The following is a 23,487-nucleotide window of genomic DNA, read 5'->3' on the forward strand; positions in this document are numbered from 1 at the left end:
GTTTCCTTTTCTTTTTATGCACAAATATTGGTTTTGGAATTACCCTGATTATATGTTTTAGTTTTTTTTTCTCACCAAAGTGTTTAATTTTATTGAAATTTATGCTGGTTCGGCAATGTTGTTTTATATATGTTTATATCTGAAAACTCTCGTAGGGTTTTTTTTTCTCTTTTTTAAAGCTGTGCATCATGTATACAAGCTAATTGGTTTTACTGAAAAAGTGCCTGTCACATGGAGAACAGCAATCATGTCTCAAAGAGGAATATGCTCTTATTATTTTAATTTTTTTGTTGTTTTTCTTTTTGGTCTGTTGTTTCACTCTGAAATATTTAATATATTCAACCAATGCTAGACAATGAAAAAACCCATAGAGCACCAGAGCTCTGGTTTTTGTATTGTGTTCTTTCTGGCTGGAAGGAAAAAAATTCATTTCAGTTTGTTGCCTAATAAGTAATAAAGAAGCAGCTGTACTCGAAGAACAATTTGCGTTTTCTGACATCAGATTGTACAATGAAAGCAGATGCAGAGACAACACAGAGAAAATATCAACTAAGCAATTAGTGAATTAGTGGCAAATTCTGCCGTAAAACCCAGCAGTTTTCATTTATCTTCCTGTGAATCTCTCGGCTGAGTAATTGTTTTGGGCTGACTCTTGGGAGAAGTATTTGCCTGGGATCAGACTCTTTGATTCTTATCCTGATCACACACACACACGTACATATACACAGATCATACTTGGCAAAAACAGAACTCTGCACTCAGGAGTTTCTTTTACTAAGGCCTTTTAGGAAAAGTGCATAGGTATTGGCTTGAGTATATGACCAGGTGCTTTCCTCTCTCTGAAATGTCCCAAAATGTCTTGTGCCAAGCTGTGTGGCAGTGATTTGGAACTGTGTCTTTGCCTTGAGGCAACACAGAGTTTCTCAGCAAACTTAGCAGGGCTTTGGCCAGGAAACTGAGCTTGACTTAAGAGCTTCACTCAGTAACTTGTTAGAATCTGTTGCTTTGGCACCAGTTTCAGGCCACTTGCTTCAAAAAGTTACTAAGATACTCAGATAGCACTTAAATTGGTTACTGTTAAAAACACACTGAAGAAAAAAATATTAAATGGTATAAAAAAAACTTCTTGATTTTTCATATTAGTCATTAAACATGCTTAGCTTTAATTCACATAAACCACTGCTCTGTTCAAGTAAGGAATTGCTTTTTTTCACTTGATGGTGTCTTTAGAATAAAAACCTATAAGTTTAAATGGGCTTCTTATTGATTATAGGTGTTTAAGTCAATATCTGGTGTGCTCTAAGCATTTTTTTTCTCACATCCTAACAATTTAATTTTCAGAAATGTTTTAATTATTTATTCTGTTTCTGATATTCTGTTATTCTGTTTCTGAAAGGAAATATGTGAATATTTTTGGTGCAGTTCTGTATTTTTTCCTCTGTGTTTTTACTTAAAAGCACCTAGAGTAAATTACAATGGATAATTCTTTGTAGGATGTCTACACTATCTATGATAGGAGCCACAGAGTGCAATGTAGTAGTCACTGTTTTCAGTATAGTTGTGTGTTGGTAATTTTTTCTTTTTGCACATGTTGGTTGTATCATTCTAGTTAAGAAGGGACACGTTTGCCACCGTCGAGTGACAGACGTAGAAAACATGGGGTCCCAAGGGTGCATTTAAGAGTGGTTATGATGACAATGACTATGTACTAGCCTAGCGATAGATCCATGAGAGTTTTTTAAATGTTAGCTGTAAGATCCATCTCCAGGCATATACAGATCTCAATGTAACATTAAACACCAGCAGAACACATTTGATTCTTTCTAGACCATGGGTTTGTCAAAATCCAGTCCTGGATGGCCAAGGTCTTTCTTGCTACTGTTCTTGTCAATCAACTACCCATGTGGTCTCTGATTGGCTGAAGAACAGACAAATCTGTTCGGTCATGATCTTGACTCTTCATAACTGGATTTTGACAGCCCTGTTCTAGGAGAATGGTTGTAACTTACTGTTCACTCCTCTACATGGGTGAGCTCTTTTTGTCTTTCCTAGATCAAGTGAATGCATCTCAGTGCCTTTCTTCTCTCCTCCAGTCTTACTTGTTTTAGTGTAAGTTGTATTGTTTTGTTTTTTGTTTGTTTCTTTGTTTGTTTTTTAAATGGGTGCTCTTCCAATACAAAGAGGCATTGATTGCGCTGCAGCTTCATTAAATCAACCTGGCAATAATAAGTGTTCTCTTTATCCACTTGATTTGTATTCTCTGTCTCTAATCTTTCTCCTCTAGACTTTCTCCATGCTTCACATTACTCCTCACAAATGCTCTTAAATGGCTGCAACTGGACTCGATTGTAATTTTGTCCCTTCAAGTAATACTGAAGAGTCATATGGAAACAAGATTTTTTTTTTGTCATTGATTGTTTTGTTGTCCCTGTTATTTATTGCTTTAAACACAATTTAATTTATTCCTTGTTACACTGAAACTAATATATTAAAAACCCCACTGCAGTGGATAGAACCTGTAAAGCAAGAGTCAGCGTTTTAAAAAGGGATTAAAACACTGTAAGTGGAGTGCATTGTATGAAAGCTTGTATAAAAGGCCATAGGTTAAGACATTTACGAGTGTGTAAATGTAGCTTAATGACATTTATTGCTAGCAGTTACACCAGTATGACACTGCTGAGCTGAGCACTGCTGACTCTTTTGCAGGTGGAGAGATTCCTGTGAGTGTCACAGGGAGAGTAACTAACTGACATCCATTTAGGCTACATTAAAAGCCCTTTAAAAAATAAATATGTGGCTCACTTCCACGAAATTTAAATCAGGCAAATTAGTGGTTTAATGGAATAACCATGTGCGTTACCACATTTCCGCGTTTAATGAAGAGATTATTTGTATTATGGAAAGCAGTTCTCTTGGCAAAGAGCTTGCTGTTATTGTAGGGAAACTGGCAGCTATTTTTGTATAATTTATCTGTTCTTTGTAATGTAACATGTGATATTTGCCTGGAGATCAAGGCATGCTTTGTGTGTTTCCTGTATCAATAATTACTCTGTTGATGTTTGTGTTATGGGATTTCCATTTTAATGATTTTTAAGAACAATATTAATTCTCCAGTTAGAAAATAAATAAAAACAGATAGGCAAAGTAATTTTTTTCAGTAAATAATTCATGATATTTAATAGGACTGTCATTAATTGTGGATCCTCTCAGTCATGTGACGTGTATGGATAAAAACAATGGAATGCATATACTTTTTCCTTTATTTTTTTAAATAAATCATTTTGAGTGTACCTCAGTCCTTTTCTCTTTGAGGCTCAAGGAGCCAGGTAGGATATATCAAAAAAATGTATTCAAACTGCCAGAGCTCTGGAGTCGGTATAGAAAACCTTCAACTCCACCTCCGACTCCTCAATTTATGGTACCACCGACTCCGACTCCTACTTGTCATTAGACAAATTATATTTCTCATATTGAGTGAAAGCCCACAACACACAAGGCATTTCATCACTGCCAACGTCAATAATCAGGCTACTTTTTAGCACCCTAACCTGGTAAAGTTTGGGTCTAAAGCAGGGGTCTCAAACTCCGGTCCTGGAGGGCCGGGGTCCTGCTGTTTTTCTTGTAGACCAACTAAATAGAATCTCTGATTGGGTGAAGAGTGTCCACACCTGTTTTCAAGGTGAAAATCAACAGGTAACTTAGAGGTGAAAACAAAAATCAGCAGGACCCCGGCCCTCCAGAAATGGAGTTTGAGACCCCTGGTCTAAAGGCTATAGCTGTGCCATTGTGTCTTTTTTATATCATTTATTAGAGAAGTTACAAACACTGAGTAATGTTAAACATAAAACTTAGGAAATTACAAAAAGAGGCTATATTTTTATCAAAAGGTTATAAAGTAAAAGGATATTAAAGCAATAAACTATAAAAATGCTATAAAAAGAAGATCAGGAACATCTTTCTTTACCAATTCAAAAATTTAAAGTACATCCTACTACAAAGATTTCAGAGTTAAAAAAAAAAAAAACCTGAACACTTAAAGCAACTTAGCAAATGACCATTTCAAAATAAATAAACTTAATTAGGTACATAACCCTTCCTTTTCCAGATTAAAGCAGATTGTTTGAATATAAATTTAAGTGAATGGAACATGAAAGTCTACATTAAATGAAATTAAAATTATATTGTAAAAGATTGAAAAGTTTATCCCTGCAAAATTTTTAAAGAAACGTATCTAGAGAATAGGGGTTAAATAAAAAATCCAAATCCAAAATTTACTAACAACATTTATTATTAAATTATGAAAAGGGACAATTTGTTGACTTCTGCTGCCTAGCCTAGGCCCAAATTGTAAGCATACAAGTCCACAGGCCTTGCCAAGGCCCTAAAGTTGAACATAATTTTTGGGGTCAACGTATCCGGCGAATATAGGTCTACATCTATATTACACCTCTAATGTTGGGGGGTCAATTTATACACCGGCATATACAGCACATTTACTTGGAGTTGGTACATTTTTTCATCACACCACACTTTGGACGCTTAGATGTTTTATTCAAGAAGTAGAAAATGGCCGCCGAACGCAAATAAAAATATTGACATCTTAGCAACAGGACATTTCTGTTTTCAAGCATGTGCTACGAATGGTGGCATTACATTACAATCATTGCAATCAAGTCTTTTGTGCACAGCCACACACCTTTATCATTCCCATTCATTCATTGTGCTTTGTCAAACCATCAAGTCTACACACATTTCACATTCATAGAGGTCACTTTGCTCTGCCCTCAGACATGATAATTATGTCTATTAGTCCATATCACCCTCTTCACAGATTACATATACAATACTGCATGCATTCTTAGATCAGACAGTGTTGACATTCACTAAAAAAACACTCCAGTCTATATTAATTCAAAGAAATGAGTTTGTTTAACTTACATGTAAAATTTACATACATGAATTTCCCTGTATTAGAATAATCTACATGAAATAAAAAATAACACACATTTTAAATAACCTAAATACCAAATAGTCCAGCAGACTAAACATCCACCATCCCATGGCAGTATCAGGCGTACCAATGCTTATATCTCAGACAAAGTAGTTTGTTCCCTGAAAACCAGCACAGTTTAACCAGATTTACTTTGCTTCAACAACTAGCATATGATGAGAAGGCACACTTCCATTAAGGCTGTATAACATGTAAGGCAGTGTCAGAGCATAGTCACCACACCCTCGTCCACTGCAGAATATTCAAGTCATGTCCTGTCAGAGATAGCTCACAGTCTGTTATGAGAAAACCAAATTCCACCACAGATCCTCCAAGCCTCATTACGATGACCTTCATACCAGTGGTCCTTGGCCAGGAGAAGCAGCAATGATCAAAGAAACACTCTGGAAACATCTCTGACGCAGTGATGAAGCCCCAGCTTTCAGGTTACTTAAATTATTTAGTTATTTCATACCCATGTCTCTGGGTGGCTCCTTGGACCTTTTGGCTTTGTAAAACGTGTCCCAAAACCTGAGGAGGAAAAAAAGAAAGATGCCATAAACTATTTGTAAACTTCTGTTAGTTCTCCCACTGGTTGGCCAGAATGAGATCATAACTTTAAGCAAAACAACACCGTGTTGTGGTAGATAAGTATCCAAGTTATAAATCAAGAGAATATATTCACAGAGGCACACTGAGTATAAATAATTAATCGTGATTAATTATTAATTGATTAATATTGAATCATGAGCACTATCCTACCGAATCTGAATCCTGTTGTTGCCCCATAAGATGGAGGTAGAGGAGCAGGAGGTGGGGCTGTCTTCGCTGTAAAACGTGTGGGTTACATTTTTATTCAAAAAGATTCATTCACCAACAAAAGGTTTCAAGTCAACTCCATAAAATAACAGCGGCAAACCCCGAAGTGCTTATGAAGATCAAAAGTGAGAGAAAGAATGTTTTTAACAAGAAATAAAATATCATTTAATGTCACTTCTTCAAAAAAAAAAAAGCACCGTTTTCACCGATTTGAAATATTTCATTAAAATTATTATTTTAATCAAATTTCAGTTGGATGTGTACAGAACCTAAATATTTTAAACTAGTCCACATTGTCTGAAATTAGTTCCAACAAAGTTCCAACATTTACTACCACATGAGAATACTCACGTTTTCTTGTGGGCCTCAGAAACTTCAGACTCTGTTAAGATAGTTAGAACAGCATGAAACTAATGTGGTGGAGAAGGACATTTGTGAACTGTGACGCTTACATAATCTTGTCAGTCATCTACTGCATATCTCTCTCTCTCTCACACTCGCACATACACATAAATACATACCTTTGTCCTGGCCTTGCTTGCTAGTGAGGTCTTCCCAGCAGTGTTGTCAGGTGGATTTTCTGCTGTCCCTCCTGTCTTTGAGGCGATGGGCTCTGCTGCCAGGGGTTCTAAATGAAAAGTAATGGTCTTTAATACTTTTATGCTTTCACTTATGGAAAGATCTACTACTACCAGTCTGAGGAGTCATGTGTGTCAGGGAAAGTGTCATTCACCTCTTCCTGTTGCTATGGTTGTGGTAACTGGGGCAACCAAGGGAGCCACAGACAGAGATTCTGGAAAAGTCAACACAATTGAAGACACACAACCTCAACCACACATCCACACACCCACGCCCACCCACACACACGCACACACACACACACACTGCAACAGTATCTAACTATTAGTAGCAAATGCCAAATAGAATTAATTGGTAATGATTTACTAATGACGAATGACTAATTACAGTACGTGCAACTTCAGTGTATGCACAACAAAGCATGCATCTCCTAGCCTGACTTACTACATACTTTTTCTTTCTTTTTTATTACACATTTATGATTTTAACATATTTCCAGGCTGTGTTGTCCAAATAAATTACTATTTACTGGTCCTTACCCAAGTTTGTTTGACTGTTTACAACATGCTTGTGCCTGCGTGCGTAAGTGCTTGCGTGGGTGTGTGCATGCACGTGTGTTTGTGTGTACGCGCGTGTGTCTTTGTGTGTGTGTGTGATTTGTGCTTAAGGCAGCAGTGGAAAATTCAAGCCTACCTTGTTTTGAACTTTTTGCTCGAACACTCTGTGGAAAAATTGATAGAGTGTTTATATCTTCATATGTGAGTCACACACTGATTACACCCAGCAGAGCTGAAAACAAACTCTCAGCACACTGATATGAGACAAAGGTCTCGTTTCCATCTTCACTTCATTACCCATCTGAGACAACAGAAGTCCCCTTAAAGTTCTGTGCTTTTTCTCTTTCTTTTTTAATGCTGTCTGCCTAGTTACACAAAAGAATTATGTCATTGGAATTATGTCATCAAGTCATTAGAATCTCGCATTCCATTTTTTTTTATTTCCTAATTCCAAAACTCTTAATGTCATCCCGAATCTGAAAAATGTGTTTTGTTTTTCCTTTTTTTGCCTTAGGTTCTCTTTGTTTTTTCACATTGTCTTTAGCCATCAGCAATCTTGTAAGCTTTAAGAACAAACTCTTTATCCTGACATATCTTGTATAGAACATGACAGTCAGACTTATGGACAACAGCAGATGTTTAATGTCTGTATTACCTTGCTTCTACTCATAAAACTATCTAGGAATGTCCTTGGTTGCGAGCTGCCTGCCCATTCTGATGAGGTGCCAACTTTATGTGTTTGCTGATGCATCTCAGGCTGTAGAGAAGAGGCACTAGGGGGCGCCACTGTGGAAGGAAAAAAAACTATCTTAAAAAAATCTACTGCAGGACATCATCAGGAAACAAATGTTTAGGCCCTCAAAAAGTAGCTGAAATATTCCAAACCCCATAATCTAGTGGAAACAGTCCATACACAATGCTTAAAAAGTTATACTAAATTGCAAAATGCCTTCATAAATTATAGGAGAGGGAGTTATAAAGGATAAGAAATTGCATCTTTTCATTTAAATGAATCACTCCTTTTGTTGTGTATATGGAAGAGCCATACCATTACCTTCCTCTGTGACTAGAATAAATGACTCTGGAGTCCTCTCAGGGAGAGGCGGTGTAAGACTCCGGGGTACAGACGCTGGAAAACAAATTAGATTTGAGGAACAATGTCTAATTTTTCTCTCTGACTATTGGCTGTTAAAATATTAAAACAAATCTGACCATTTCTTTTCATGCAACTTCAGTGTTTTTAAAGACCCTTTGTCATTTTGACTTTGTTCCAAATGCCAGCCTTGTTATGTGTGTATGGCTGTGTTAAGTGTGATTTTACACACATATTCAGTGCAGGACTCTTAGGCCATGTTTAGACCTTGCATTAGATCTGATTTTGGTGATCCGATCACAAGCGAACAGCCCTAAAGGAAAGATGTAAACGCACCTAAGATGCATTAGGTTGCATTGAGATCCGATCACTCAGACCACATTCAGAGGTGGTCTGGGCCGCATGTCACCACATTCTTATAGCAGTGTAAACATGAATGTGATCTCGGCCACATTGAACGACCATCTACTCAACTGACGTCCTCTGTGTACAAAGTATGTACTCATTCAAGCGACAATGGCATCACATCGAAGTGACAAAGATAAATATCAAGTACAGGGATAAATAACAAGAGTCAACCGCCAATCAAAACTTTCTGTTCAACAAGCAGAAGTAAAGAAAAAGAAGCAAAATGAATTGTCTTGGATGGACCACACAGGAAACTCGCTGTCTGATTTCACTGGTTAAAAGCAACAACGCGTTTGGTCTTTGCAAACGGAAATGAAGCACATGTTTATTTGCACACAGAGTGGGGAAGTGAGGTCCAATCACAAGTGGTCATTCGAGACACATGTGGAGACGGTTTCTAAAGCCAGGTATAAACGGATGTACTTTAGAGCTGTCCACTTGTGACTGGATCACCAAAATCGGATCTAAGACAAAGTTTAAACAGGGCCCCACAGTGTCTTTTGTGGTTTTGAATGACACATTTTACATTTCAATCTAAGAGCAGTTGAGTCAGTGTCTCAACAGCTGGTATTCAAAAAAGTGTGATGCCACGTTTTTATCACCCATTTCCTTTTTCTCAGAAACAGCTTCATGGCCTCTAATATCCTTAATATTTGAATAAGATCCATAACCAGCCAAAATGTAGTCACAATTTTCCATCATCCTTATTTTTACTGTTTAATTCAAAACATTTATAATGCAAAGCTCCATATCTAAATCTTCCTAGTTGGAATTTGTCATTACACTTGCCCAGCCTGACCCCTAATCTTGTCCACATAAAGTCCTTCTGAAATTGGGCGCTGCCGCCAAAAGCACTCATACACGACAGAGTAACTTACATTAGCTGTACGTTCCAGGCTTACCTTGGGGAGGGACAGATGGAGGAGGACGCTGACTGTCAAGGAGACTGAGGGGAGGAGCAGAAGCAATAACAGGAGCAGTTGCAGGAGGAGTTGCAGGAGCAGGAATAAGAAGAGGAGCAGGGGCAGGATCTATTGTAATGTTTGATCCCACTGCATTGAAATGAGAATTAGAATGATCTTAGAAATGGCACCTCCCTTAACACACATACCCACATCCAACTGATACTGTCCTAAGTTATTACAGAATGATTTTTGTAGACTGTCATTGTTTGGCTTTGGTCTGAGGGCTTATGACAGATGTAAATGCTAAACAGTACACATATATACACTATACACAATATATATATATATATATATATATATATATATATATATATATATATATATTTTTTTTTTTTATGAACTTACCAAACATGGAAAATCTATTCTTTAAGCTCTGAAAAAAAATATGTCATGATTAGAATAATGTAGCGAAAAAAAGTCATCACTTTCATGTCTCATTATTTTCCACAGCATTCATCTGTTCCAAAGTTTAAAATGACAGTGAGAGGTGAGAGTGTGTATATATGTATGTATGTATGTATGTATGTATATATATATAGCATTAGCCTTTAGAGTCTAGTTGTCCACCTGTTTGCACAAGCTCACCAGGAGATCAAGGAGATCACCCAGTTTGACCACTGCTCACCTTGCTCCTTGACCAGGGTTTTTTGTTGTTGTCCGCCTGAGTTGAACTTGTGCTTCCTGACCATTCCAATGACTTGCCAATTCTGAGCACACTGTCCGTTGGCTTCTCTTGTACTGCACTCTGTACCAAATCTGTCAGGGAATACAAGTATGTTCCATTCAGGAACGGGAAAATATGAGTTCCACGTTCCACACAGTCCGAACAAGGATGCATCAAATACATGAACTTCAGCATGTTTACCTTCCCCAGTTGCCAGTTCGAATGATTCAGGCGTTCTTTCAGGTAATGGAGGGACAGGCGAAGGGGGGTTACCTATGGAGGAAATAACATTGACATTGACTGGAAATAGTGTGTGAGAATAAAAAAAATGTCCATCTTGGCCAACGCAAGCAGCTGAAGAGAGATATTTATTACTCACCACTGCCTTCCGTTAGGACCAGAGCAGGATCACTAGATGGAAATATGACTGTTAATTTATCACCTTCATCAATGCCATCTGTGTGGAAAATACAGACGAATGTTAGTGGGAAAAAAAGATCTTCCATGCATCAGGTTCATTTTTGTTCACCTCGGAGACAGTCATCAAAGAGGGCGTGGCCATGTAAAGGCAGTGCGGTATTTCAAACATTTGGCTAACTTTCACACAGCTGAAAGCCGGGCTAAAGACTTCAGGTTCATTATGAGGCTATTTAAGGAAAACATAAATGCACGAAGAGATTCATGTCTGCAGTGTATTCTGACTGATAAGGTAGTTGAATGAGAAGTAGGAGTGACTGATCATATGAATGTCGTCAATCTTTGTGATCAGCAGACATTCCACAATAAGGACGTGTCAGAGAACAAAAGACTTGAAACTGTAATTGTCTTCCATCCATTGTCTTCCATCCATTGTCTTGAATATTTGAACTGAAATTTAATTGAAAAGTTGTAGGAACTGAAAGAGAGCACTGTCTTCTTAAATTGTCTGTGGTTGTGGGACATTTTTCAAACATGAATTGTTCTAGGGGTTTTAATTGTCTCCAGGTGTGTTTTGTGCTCATTGTAAATGTGTTGTGTTCACATATAATATGAATACGACTAACCTTGGTGAGCTAGTATATATGACTCTGGCGTTCTTTCCGGTAATGGTGGAGGAATTTCATCATCTGATACAGGTGTTATCACATCTAAGAACACACACACACAGGCCTTAGAAACAATTGAAACACACTGTAACCATACAAATGACCAGAACTGGTCAGAACCAACTGTTGTGAAGTCAGGCAGATATGTTAAATCTACATATTCTTGTTCTAATACTAAAAAAAAAACAAGTTGTACTTTCATCAGACCTGTGGCATTGTTGTCAAGTGTTGGTGGCAGCAGAGCCTGGTCATCAATGGTTATTGTGAGGCCACTGTGACAGAGGCTCTCTATCAGGCCACTCAGGGGCGCTACCTCTTCCTTCAAAGAGAAGGATTCTTTAGTCGGTGACTCAAGGCCAAAGTAAGGGTCCTCAACAGAGAGACAGATAGAGTTTGTGACTACGGGGTGAACCCGAATCGAGGGAACGATCTTCTTTGTCTCTGTGGACTCCTGAAGGCCCTGTGTGAACTCGGACTCCTGTGGAGATGCTGCGGTGTCTCTGGATCTGGAGCTGTCAGGCAGGCCAGCGGTGTTACTTGGACCAGACAATGTCCTCTGAAGCACCAGAGGGCCAACCTTGTCTTGTGTTGCCATGGTGTGTGTCTCTGGTGGCATCGTTGTCACAGGCCATCCTGGTATGGTTTGGGGGATATCCTCAGGTTTCCTGGGCACAGGGGTCACTGGAGCCGGAGGCGGCGAGTGAGGTGGACGCTGAATGGTGTTCTTCTGTATGCCATGATTGGCTGCATTTGCAGGAGCTTGCCGCAACGAACACCTGTGCAAATGGCACACATCTAGTCAGTCGTTTTGCACTTCTGGCATTTGAGGAGATGAAGTCTAACATGAACTAACCATTTCATTTTGTCGTTCCTCTGACCAGGGTCAACAGAGTGCTAGTTGACTAACGGAATTTTATTTGCTGTTAATTCAAAGCCATGATTCAATGAAAAATTTGAGATGTCCACTTGGATTTGAGTTTTACCTCTGTGCAGGCTGGGGTTTCAACATGACCACTGGCTCAGGTTCTGGTTCTGGTTTTGGTAGTGATTCTGGCTCTGGTTCTGGTTCTGGTTCCTGCTCTGGTTGTGGTTCTGGCTCTGGTTCACTGAGGTCTGAGAGATCACTGTCACTAGCACTAGACAAAACTGGTGAGGTAGCATCCATGACCTGTTGGATATCAACAGCGGAAATTACCCAAGCAACATGAGAATAACGGGCCACCCAAATACTGTCTGAGTTTCATTTTTCTAAATTTGTTTTCAGACAGCACTGTTGAGAGCAAAATTTCTCACCTTTTCCTTATTCAAGCTAGGCTCCAACATCTGTAGATACCTCTCAAATAGGAACTTAATGGCCCTGTACACCAGCTCATATTGCTCCTTTTGGGTTGCAAATCAGTAGGAAGAAAATGCAGGTTATGATCCATTTCAATACAGTGGAAATTAATAGATTTTAATGTGATCTAATAAAAATGTTGTTGAGAGGTGGTTTTAACTGAGTGTGACATTTGCTTCAGACACACTAATAGGTTTTATAGGAATTTGGTGATTACTGTGGATTCAGCAGTTCAAATGTTTACTTAAAAAAAGTCTGCATTCAGCCAGAAGGCAGATGGCAAAGTTCATGATTTGCACTGGCTGAAAATTCTTCAGGGAAAGTCACCTTAGTTTGAACCACTGAGGGCCTTTGTGTACGCATTTCCTGGACAAGGTTAAAGATGCTGAAATTCTCTGGTATCATCTGGATGCAAAAACAGACATTGCACATGAAGCAACCAACCATCAAGACAAAGTTTATCTTATCACATCACATTATGTAAAAATTATAACAGCCTTTTCACCAGAAAATAGACAATGTAGGTCTTAAACATTTTTAATTGGATCTGAACATTTCTTGTGAGCTCCTACATGTCATAATTTACAGAAGGTTTTTATTTTTCTACTTTTAATGCAACCTGAATTACACAAATATGTCACGGGCCAGTGTAGAGTAAAATGCATGCATCAGGCTTACCAGTCTCTTCAGTAGGCTCCAGGTGTAGTCAATGGCACACAAGACTCCTGTCCGGCCACAGCCAGCACTGCAATGACCCAGTGGGAAGATTAATCTTATTGTCTGAATGTTTCAGCGACTGCTGAATGCACAGTATTATCACAACCCTGGGTTAAGTGGTTCTCTTAAAGAGATGGCTCATCAAAGTTTTCTTTTTCGAGAGGTGATGACACATTTTCTCAGGACTGCCACATGCATCAATGCAAGCTAGAGACCATATCAGCTGTATCAGCACATCAAAAGCTCTCGTCAAAGAGAAGCATAATACATATGTACAGATACATACATATACATACATACATATATGTGTGTGTGTGTGTGTGTGTGTGTGTGTGTGTGTGTGTGTGTGTGTGTGTGTGCATGTATGTGTGTGTGTGCGCGTGTGTGTATGTGTGTATGCGTGTATATATATGTATATATGTGTGTGTGCGTGTGTGTGTGTGTGTGTGTGTGTATGCGTGTGTATATATGTATATATGTTTGTGTGTGTGTGTGTGTGTGTGTGTGAGTGTGAGTGTATATATATATATATATATATATATATATATATATATATATATATATATATGTTTATATGTATTCATGTGTGTGTGTGTGTGTACTTGTACAGCTTGTACAGCTATCCTTATAAGGACCTGTTTGAGTTTTAGACCTTGGGAATGAGGACATTTTGGCTGGTCCTCACTTCTTCAAAGGGCTGTTTGAAGGTTAAGACTTGGTTTTAGGGTTCAGGTCAGAATTAGATTGGTGTTAGGCATTGAGTTGGATTGGTTGAGGTTAGGGTAAGGGCCTTGGGAATGCATCATGTCAATGAGTGTCCTCAGAAAAATTAGAAGTACAAGTGTGTGTGTGTGTGTGTGTGTGTGTGTATTCTGCTTCTCTTATTGATGAAAACCCTGCACTGTCTCAGGTTAACGTCTTTGTGTCTTCTGCCTGGGGCTTTAATTTAGAATCCGCACAATCCAAATGACAGGCCAATTGCAGAGATTCCCAGTGACTGTCTGACAGCTGAAGAAGGTCTAGCGCCTAATGGCATTATATAAGTACATGCCAAAAAAGCATAAAACAAACTGAATCTATCATTCTGGGTTTCATTTTGATTTTGAAATCAAAGTGTAACTGCTAAAACATGATCTCCAGTTTTCTGCAATGAAGAAAGGACAGAAGAGACTGTCCACACTGTTACTGTGTGCTTGGACTGATATAACAGGACCTTAGCTTTGTGGAGTAATTGGTAATGTTATGTCTCGGTGGCTGGAGGCCCAGGAGCATTCAGTTTGACTGGTTTATTCTGAGAGGGCAGTTCCCTGTTTGACATGCCTGCATTGCCATACTGCTAAATGGGCTCCAAAGTTGGCAATACCCCATCAAAGGCTTATGACAAATGGAACAGAGTTAATATTTTGATCTCAGGTCTGAATCATATTTGATTTAAGGACCTGGACTTCAACAAATGCAGGGAAAACCACCCTAAGGTAGCGCTTGTCGAAATGGTCAATGCACTTTGTACATGGTATTGTAACATGTGACAATGAACCACTGTTTAAGCAGAAATGATCTTTTTATTTTGTCGAATGTGTTATGCATACCAAGTGTCAGTTTTAGTTCGTGACTTCAAACATGAAAAACAGGAAGAATCTAGCAACTCTGGTTAAGATTAGAAAACAAGATTTCCCTCATTCAGATCAGCAAGTGGGTTTACACAGGCGAAGACTAAAATAAATTGATAGATTCCAAAGTGACTTTCTATCAATAAATAAATAAATAAATCAGTAAACACCTGGCAATCACCATGTCCATTGCATGGAATGCTAAAATCTGACACTGCACATGAACATTCTGAAAACTATTTGTTTTACAGCTTATGATTGGCCATTACCTTCAGAGGGCATTTTTATGATAATGGTTATTACTATTATTATTCGTTATGCAGCCTTTAGACAGCACAGCGGAAGCTTTGCACACGCTCTGACTTATTGGTCACCCTGCCACAATTGTTTCCTGTACAAATTGTGGTGTGCAGAAACAAGGGGGCATTTGCACATGTTAAAAAAAAAAACGAAACATAACTGTCTTTTCTGTGGCTCTCCCACCCCCAATATAAACCTTTATGTAAATGCAATAATAATGTGTTTAATGTGTTTTTGATCATTTTGACATTTGACGACATTGGGTGGATTCAAAGTTATTCCTGTCCTTTCTCTGTTCAGGTTGACTTAAGACCACTAAATTACAGAAAGCCAAAAAAGACCCAAAAGCATCGATGCTCTAGTCTCAACCTGCTTTCTAACGGTAAATAAGAATATTCCTATCCCTGGACAGTTAGTCACAACAACTGAGACAAGATATTTTTAAAGGACGTTTTCAAATTCCTGCCAAGTACCACTGTCAACAGGCCTTGAACCCACAGGCCCTGGAGAAAGAAGACAGCCCAACCAGTCAGCTTTATCAATAATTACAGAAAAAAGTACTTTAGCAAGTATGAAGAGTGATGGTTGTTCCTGTGCTAACATTCTCTAAAAAAACTTTTGAGCTTTGATGGAACTCTCATTAGTTACAGACACAGTCTCAGGGTCTGTTGGGTGATATTCTGCTACAGTATTTAGAGAAATAGGAGTGTAGCTTTCTGACCTGCAGTGGATGCAGATGGGCACGCGTTCATGATCCTGGTACACACGCATGTCTTGCAACATTTCCAGAATGGGAGGGATGGAGTTGGGAATACCATGATCCGGCCAGTTCACATAGTGCAGTTGTTTCACTGTGCGACAGGTCTGGCAGAAACAAAGAGCTGCATCTTATCATGTGTATCCCATTTAATTTCGCACAAGAGAAAAACCTCTTAGCACCTAGTTCATATTAAAGTTTCGTGAATGTTTTGTACTTTGTAATTTGTTTATTCATTTTTTTTTCAATATAGGACAAATATTAGTAACACACAAAGTCCTTCATGTGCCATGTGTGAAGTCATATTTCAACTCTGGAAAATGATGTCAAGGAAACGTTGCAACACACACTGACACTTCTCTAGAGTGAGAATGCGTCTCACTTCATTAACTGCTGAGCATGTTCTCCTTACACATGTTCTTCTGTGGGCCGGTATTCATTGACATAATCAGTGGAAAAGTCTAAGTTACTAAAACGGAAACAGCTTTTCAGACACAGCACAGTCAGCACATATTTTCAGTTCATTTTCATAAGTCTGTAAGATGAAACAAAAATTTATGAGACCGTCTCATATGCCACTATTAACCCACCACACAAACTGTGATCAGCAAATACCACTGGAAATATTTTTAAAGTTCCCTTTTTCATTGGAAGACCTTACTCACCCTCTGAAAGGTCACCTTTAATGTCCTTCTTATGTAATCGCCCTTGCTCTCCTCTGTTTGCTAAAACAAAATTGAATACTGTTAGAAATATTTGTATGTGTGCTTGTTTGTTTTTTTATTTTTTAAAATTGTGTGTGTATTTTGGCATGAAGACAATCAAACTCAAAGAGCTCTCGTTAAAACAGGATTGTAGACATGATTGCAATCTTTTGCTTTTCTATGAGTCATTCAGTGTAATAAAGAGTTCCATGGCTTATGTCCATTTTAAACTCATATCACGCTAGGTTTGCTGTCACCTGTCAGGACAGGAAGTGTGGTCTGTACACGAGAGGAAGTACCACTTACACAGCATATGGTAAACGGCTCACACACAAACACATCTTCTACTGACTGTGGCCAGTAGCGCTCACATTTTTTCTGCAAGAGAGAATTCAAAGCCAAATAAAATGTTAATGCAATAATGCATTTCAGATCAAATAAAACTGCACATATTTGATAGAAAAAAAAGGCTAATATGTAGGTTTGTTTGATGATTGTTTTCATTGGTTTGTCAGTTGTGAGTTTAAGATCGCTCAACAGACCATGACATGACCCTGTGGTTATAAGAGGATGTAGCTCAGAAAACACAGAGGATGTTTCTTTATATATTTCAGAGATATCTCACAAGAATGTTTTTAATGTATATTCACCTTGTGCTTTTTCAGTGTGTGTTTATAGATTTATGAAAAGATAATCGTGCAACCAAAGAAAGAAGAGAAATTTTGTAGCTTACTCTTCCCATCTCAAATTCTCTGCAAGCCATCACAATTACCTAAAACACACACACACACACACACACACACACACACACACACACACACACATACACACACACACAAAGAGAGAGAGAGAGAAAGAGAGAATGACTCTTCCTTTTTTGAAACGCTTCAGTGAAATAGCGTTACATGCACCGGGCTCTGGGCAGATCTGTTTCAGTACATCCTCCAGTAACAAATCTGTTGTCCATTTATCTCTGATCTCCATTCATCTCACATGACATGACCAGTAAACCCATCATAAATTAACCTGATAAAATCTTCCAGCACGGAGGGTATCTATTACAGTATACTTTTACAGGGATCAGTTCTAATTCGCTGAAATTGTTTAAATATTGTGCCCAATTCAGCTAGTTAGTTGACATCTGAACACCCTCCTCCACCCTTCCCCAGTCAGTTTAACAGAAGTCAGTACAAGGAGGCCAGACGGAGTCAATTCCAGAATTCTGAAAATTCTGAACAACCCTTCCAAGTATTCACATTCACATACCTCCACTTCATATTCCCAAACCATCCTCCAGAAATCCAGCACAGTGTTGGGCAGCGGCCCCTGGGTGGCAATGTATGCTCTAGGATCTGACACCCCCTACAGCACAACACAAAGACTAATTACTACATCTAAATAATTTATTTAAAAAATAGAATCGAATCTAATTCAACAGCATAAAACATTCAAAATATTTGTGTGTCTTCGAAAATATAGTTTGCGTTTCATAGACCATAACTTAACTTGTGCAATAAATATTTTGACAACACACAGATATGTCCCCTCCCTAAGGAAAATATTCCTTCCCTGAAGGCATAGGACCAAGTTTGTGCAGATATGAGGATAGCTATGAACACACCTTAATGAAGCTTGCATTGATGTAGTCACTGTCATTTTTGGAGGTGTTGAGAGAAAGCTTCACTCTGCTGTGGTCAACTGTAAGAAAACAAACATAGTTCAGATCGGTAAACAGTAATACATTAACACGACATATCCGATACAGATGATGATCTAAATCCGCTATGACTTCATGCTAGAGCATGCAGTTATTTGTGGTCACAAGTGTAGTTGCCAGCAAAATTTTACTGATATATTCTGTATATGGCTTCTTAAACTTCTTAAATTTTTCACTTACAGGGGACAATGTCTTTGTATCGGTTTTTCTTCACGTTCTCTTGTTTCTCTGCAGCCTTTGTGGGGTAGGTCTTATCTGTGCGGTACTTTGTAGACTGTCTCTTGAGTTTCTGAAAAAATTCATCAACATTCAAATAATTTTTAAAAAATGTATTTAAGAAATGTTACATTTTTTTGTTTTATTATCACATTTAGCATCAGCTATTCTTTAAGCGTATAAAAATTACAAATTGTATAAAAATTACAAATATAAGCCCTATGATTTCATATATGATGTTGAAAATAAATTTCAGACATGGGTTTGGCCTTGTCCTGTCTTTACTGTGAATACTTAAGAAGTGAAGTCTTGTTTTGTTCAGCGGCCTTGTACAGCTGTCAGATGCATGTATACAGCAGAGAGAAGATCCCATACACTCTGACACTAAACAAGACTAGGCTATCTGTATCAGAAGAAAAAAAAAAACAGTCGACCATTTTAAAGGCAGCGGAGAGTGTTGTAGGTAAGTCTGCATGTCAGTGTGTGTGTGTGTGTGTGTGTGTGTGTGTGTGTGTGAGAGAGAGAGAGAAAGAGTTTGTATGAACAGCTTTATGCTGTTTCTGGTCCTGTGTTTATGTGTGCATGCATTTGTGTAAGAGTGTGCATATCTATGCGTGTTTATATATGTGTACAGTGGGGGGGGTGAAGCGTTAGGGAAGATGGCTCTGTCTCAAATATAAAGCATCATTTCTCAGACCAAGTAACAAGAGTAAACAGCCGCTTAGCTTTCTGTGCTTTTTCCTAACCACAACGGACACATGAGTTTGAACAAGTAGGGGTCCTTGTTCGATGTGGTTCTTTCAGCATCTCTCTCTGTCTCTTTGTCATTCACTTTAATTCTCTCTCTCTCTCGCTCTCTCTCGCTCACACACACACAAACACACACACACACACACACACACACACACACACACACACACACACACACAAACACATATATTTAGCTGTCCAGTAAATGCCTGCAGTTGCATTACACACTTGAGCCCCTACAACTCAATGAGAACCGGTTTTACAGGATTAGACAAAGACATATCTACATCTCCCAACAAAAAGTCTCTTATGCTGCAGTTAACAGTGAATGGCTATGATAAAAGTGACAAGCAATGATGTCTTTGTTATGGGAACTGCTCTGCTCACACATCAGATGTACAGTTTCTCTTCCCCCTTACAGACCAGCAGGGGATTCCGCCACACAACCAATGAGTAATTCTAGATTCACTCAAGGGAGGTATGAAGTTGTGGCTCATACACTATTATGCTATTTTGGAGTGACCCTATTTGCCCAAAGTGCTGGGTACTTACAGTAACTACCACTACCATGAGTTCACACACGCACACGCACACAGACCCCTCCACTTTAGCTATGTTTGAAACAGAGGCGCAGGCCAAAAAGACTTCCCCCTGGCATAGTCTGAGAGAGGAGAGCCAAGACTTTTTCTCAGACCTGGGCACATGGGCACACTGCTCTTTCTGTCCTGTCCTGTCCTGTCCTGTCCTGTCCTGGAGGTAAGTTTTTTTATTTTTTTGTTTTTTTGCAAGGTATAATAGATGCTTGTGCTACAGAGTACTTTTTATTCCTCAGGAAGTGATGTCATGTCAGCTCAACGTTAACAGAGACATTGCAGAATTTGGGTGGCATTTACACGTGGAGAGTGTTGTTACTGACCACTACGGCTGTGCCTTTTCGGTCATGACAGTCGAGCGGTTATGGGATGATGGCGCTGACCCCTCGGATACAATTTTTGACCCCTCAGTTTTAACCATAGCCCTGTCATAATTTACATATTTGCCCCCTTGCAAATCTCAAATGCCCCCTTAGTCATTGCATCCTGCAGCTGGCCCTGTCAAGAATGACTCATCAAGAGACAACATACCTTTCACCTTTCACCATTTCTGCCCCAGGATCTGTTGCATTGTTCTTGCCCTTGGTAATAACTGTGGGACGTTAGTTCTCTTTTTTAAGTGGAGGCTCACGGTTAGAGGCAGGAGTGTAAGAAGAGGAACTGTATGGTAAGAAAATGTAGCAGCTCACTGACCAGTCAAATTATGCACTGTACTGCTCTTTCACACAGTTCTCTTTACTCCTTTACCAGACCTGTAGCACTGACATGTTCGCTAAACGCCCTCTTCTTTACTACACACAAACACACGCACACCAAAACACTCGCTGTTTTTTGACCTGCTATCTTATCCAAGTAAGTTATGTTATTTACGTTAGATATGGTGTCCTTGCGGTTTGTAAGAATTAGGTAAATTTCGAGATTTCTGTTAGGCTGATGGTGATTTCCACACTTCTGTCATTATCTTTTAACCTGACTTCACCACAAAGAAAAGCCTAGGCAGATGGTTCAACTCACCAAGAACTCTCCGGCAAAACCATTCTCAGCCTCTTCATCCTCCTCTTCCTTGCTGGCAACCAAGGCCAGGAAGTCCCTCAAAATCTGGGCTTGGTGGTCCATGCTGAGAAGTGTTTCAGACCAGCTCTCTCTGTCATATCAGGTCATGGAAGTGGAGAACAAGCGTTCAGAGGTCTCTTTCTTTCTCTCTTCCTCAACCCTCTCTGTTTCACTCCTTTTTTTTTTGCTCTAACTCTCCCCTCGTCTGTCATACACAGACATAGATAAGAAAAAACTCTTCTAATTGTTGGTCGCTCCACTTGTCTCTCTGCTTCTTTCTCTGTCCTGTGGGTTGAGGAACTTTGCGTTGAGTTGTCGTGTTTGCTGTCGTCACGGAAGCTGCAATAGCTGTCGCAAACAACCTCTGTGGTCAGAGTAAAAATATCACGATGCCCCCTGTCTCTTTCAGACTCTCTCTCTCTCAGTTTCTCTCTCTGTCTCTCTCTCTCTCTCTCTCTCTTGCTCTCTCTCTCTTTCTCTCTCTTTCTCTCTTTCCTTCTCATAGCCTCTGTCTTCTCTGTATCTTACATGCAGCAACACTGGGTCCTAGAGCCGCCCCCTGTATAGGAAGTGCTTTACTCAGACGGGGTGTGAATTTGTTTGTGTCTTCCACTGCAACTATTCGTGCTTGTGAACGAGAGTCTTAGCTTTTGGAGTCAGCGCATCCTAAAGGTTGTCCGGCCAGTTGAGCCACATTCAAAAAGCTGATGATCGCAGGGAACGGAGAGGGCGGGCCCAAGTCTGGTCTGACGGGGAGCTCTCCTTCAGCTGATGTCAACAGATGTCTGGAATGCACTCATCCTGCCAAATCACCTCAGCATGGCGCTGCACCTTAGCATCTCTTTCACTGACACAATGCATCACATGCCAAACCCTCTGTGCTGTATAATCCTAAGACTGTCATTGACCACCACAGGAAATAGTGTAATGCACACTTTGTGCTGTATGTATTCCGGAAAAAATGAGATACAATGTTCGTTTGACATTTTGGACAAATACGTATAAACCACTGTTATTCTTTTGTTTTCTTAATGGACCAAAGTCAAGAACAGAAAAGAACTAATGATCACTTTGTGCTGCATGACTCCATCATGTGTTGGAGTATGTGCATTTTGGCTTATATGAAACCAGTTAACTAGACATGTGGCTTACTTTGCCTGACTGAATTCTTTGTCCTTCCTTAATTCTTACTTCTTCATACTGTGAGAACTTGGGTGTCAAGCGGAAACTTGCACGCAGTTTCAGTCATTTAAGAGATCATTCAAAGTTTGAGATAGTACACCCTCTAGTGTTTCTTTATGGAGTAATGTTATAAATCACCCTTTGAATCATGAAGCTTTTGACTCTCATATTCCTCTTATGTAATGGGAAAGTTATTCTTTGTATTATGAGCTTTGCACAAACTCTCAGGCATTTTCTGATTGTGAGTGGCTGAAAACCACAACAGCCCTCACTGTTACTCATCTCATAATGACATCAGTTAAACTTAGTAAAAGATGTAGTTGATGAAAAGGACTCTATCTCACATTGGTCTACTTTACTTTCATCCTATGACTGACACACCAAATACAAAATATAACGTAAAGGGGCACAGTCAGTCTGTAATGTCCATTGATTAACAGTTTACTACTGCAAAAAAAAAAAAAGATCACTCATACAGAGAATGGAATGGACACAGCATACTGATGATCAAACTCAAATTTGGGAAACTGCAGCTGCTTCTGTCAAACTGGACTTCATGGTTTCCTTTAAAATATATCAAACTGTGGAGTTTACAGCTGACATGAGTGGTTTGGATTATAGACCACACTTAGGTACACACAGTGTAAATATGAAAGGATGGAAAAAAAAAAGACTGAACCATCACTCATTGCAACCACACATCCTGTGCAGGCATAAAGAAGACCACTGCATATGTGGCAGTAGTTATACTCATTACATTGTCTTTTACTCTATAACTGATTTTGTTTGCTCAATTCTAGTTTTCGTACTTTTCTTTCATTTTTTTTTTCTTTTATTGCTATTTACTTACTTCATGCCCCTCTATTGCTGTTCTGGACATTAGATGACATTTTGCTTACATTGACTCTATTGTCTCCACATGACAAACTGAATGCAATGATCTCTGAATTTTCTTTTCCGAAACATAGAAACATGCATAAACCATGCAGTGGTCATGCCTATGTTGTCATGCACTGTGGTGTTCTAAGAGGTGCAACCAGAACAATGACCTGAAAAAAAATTCATTAAAAAAAAAGCCAGCAAATGTGTTTCACTGTCAGTCAGCAGCTTCACAGATTTAAACTGTGTTTCGCCACTGTCTGACTTTCTTTCTTTTCTTTTTCTTTTTTTTTCTAAATAAATAAACCTCAAACTTTTAAACTCATCTCAGACCACTCTGCCATTAATGTGGTGCCTTGGTTTGTTTGTTTTATTCGTTCTGTCTGAGAGTGAAAAGAACAACAGAAAGCAAGAAAAATAATGGCTGTGGACTTAGATGTAATACAGGAAAAGGTAACATATGCTGGCTGAAACCTGTATGCGGCATTACCATAAGGGAAAAAAAGCAGCCTA

General features: G+C 39.0%; 1 protein-coding gene across 1 annotated transcript; it reads right to left on the reverse strand.

The window, feature by feature from the left end:
- Positions 1 to 9,966: 9,966 nt before the first annotated feature.
- On the reverse strand, positions 9,967 to 21,060 carry ptpn22 (protein tyrosine phosphatase non-receptor type 22). The gene is made up of 15 exons (XM_030767682.1): positions 20,875 to 21,060; positions 18,482 to 18,590; positions 18,206 to 18,282; positions 17,851 to 17,946; positions 17,318 to 17,356; positions 16,891 to 16,962; positions 16,546 to 16,605; positions 15,845 to 15,987; positions 13,175 to 13,241; positions 12,824 to 12,901; positions 12,454 to 12,540; positions 12,144 to 12,328; positions 11,357 to 11,936; positions 10,605 to 10,721; positions 9,967 to 9,978 (listed from the first exon to the last, which is right to left on the reverse strand). The coding sequence occupies exons 1-15, from the start codon at positions 20,974 to 20,976 to the stop codon at positions 9,967 to 9,969; spliced, it is 1,824 nt and encodes a 607-aa protein (XP_030623542.1). The 5' UTR covers positions 20,977 to 21,060.
- Between the last annotated feature and the right edge of the window lie 2,427 nt (positions 21,061 to 23,487).

This window comes from Chanos chanos, chromosome 3 (genome assembly GCF_902362185.1).
Source record: "Chanos chanos chromosome 3, fChaCha1.1, whole genome shotgun sequence".
Classification (NCBI taxonomy): domain Eukaryota; kingdom Metazoa; phylum Chordata; class Actinopteri; order Gonorynchiformes; family Chanidae; genus Chanos; species Chanos chanos.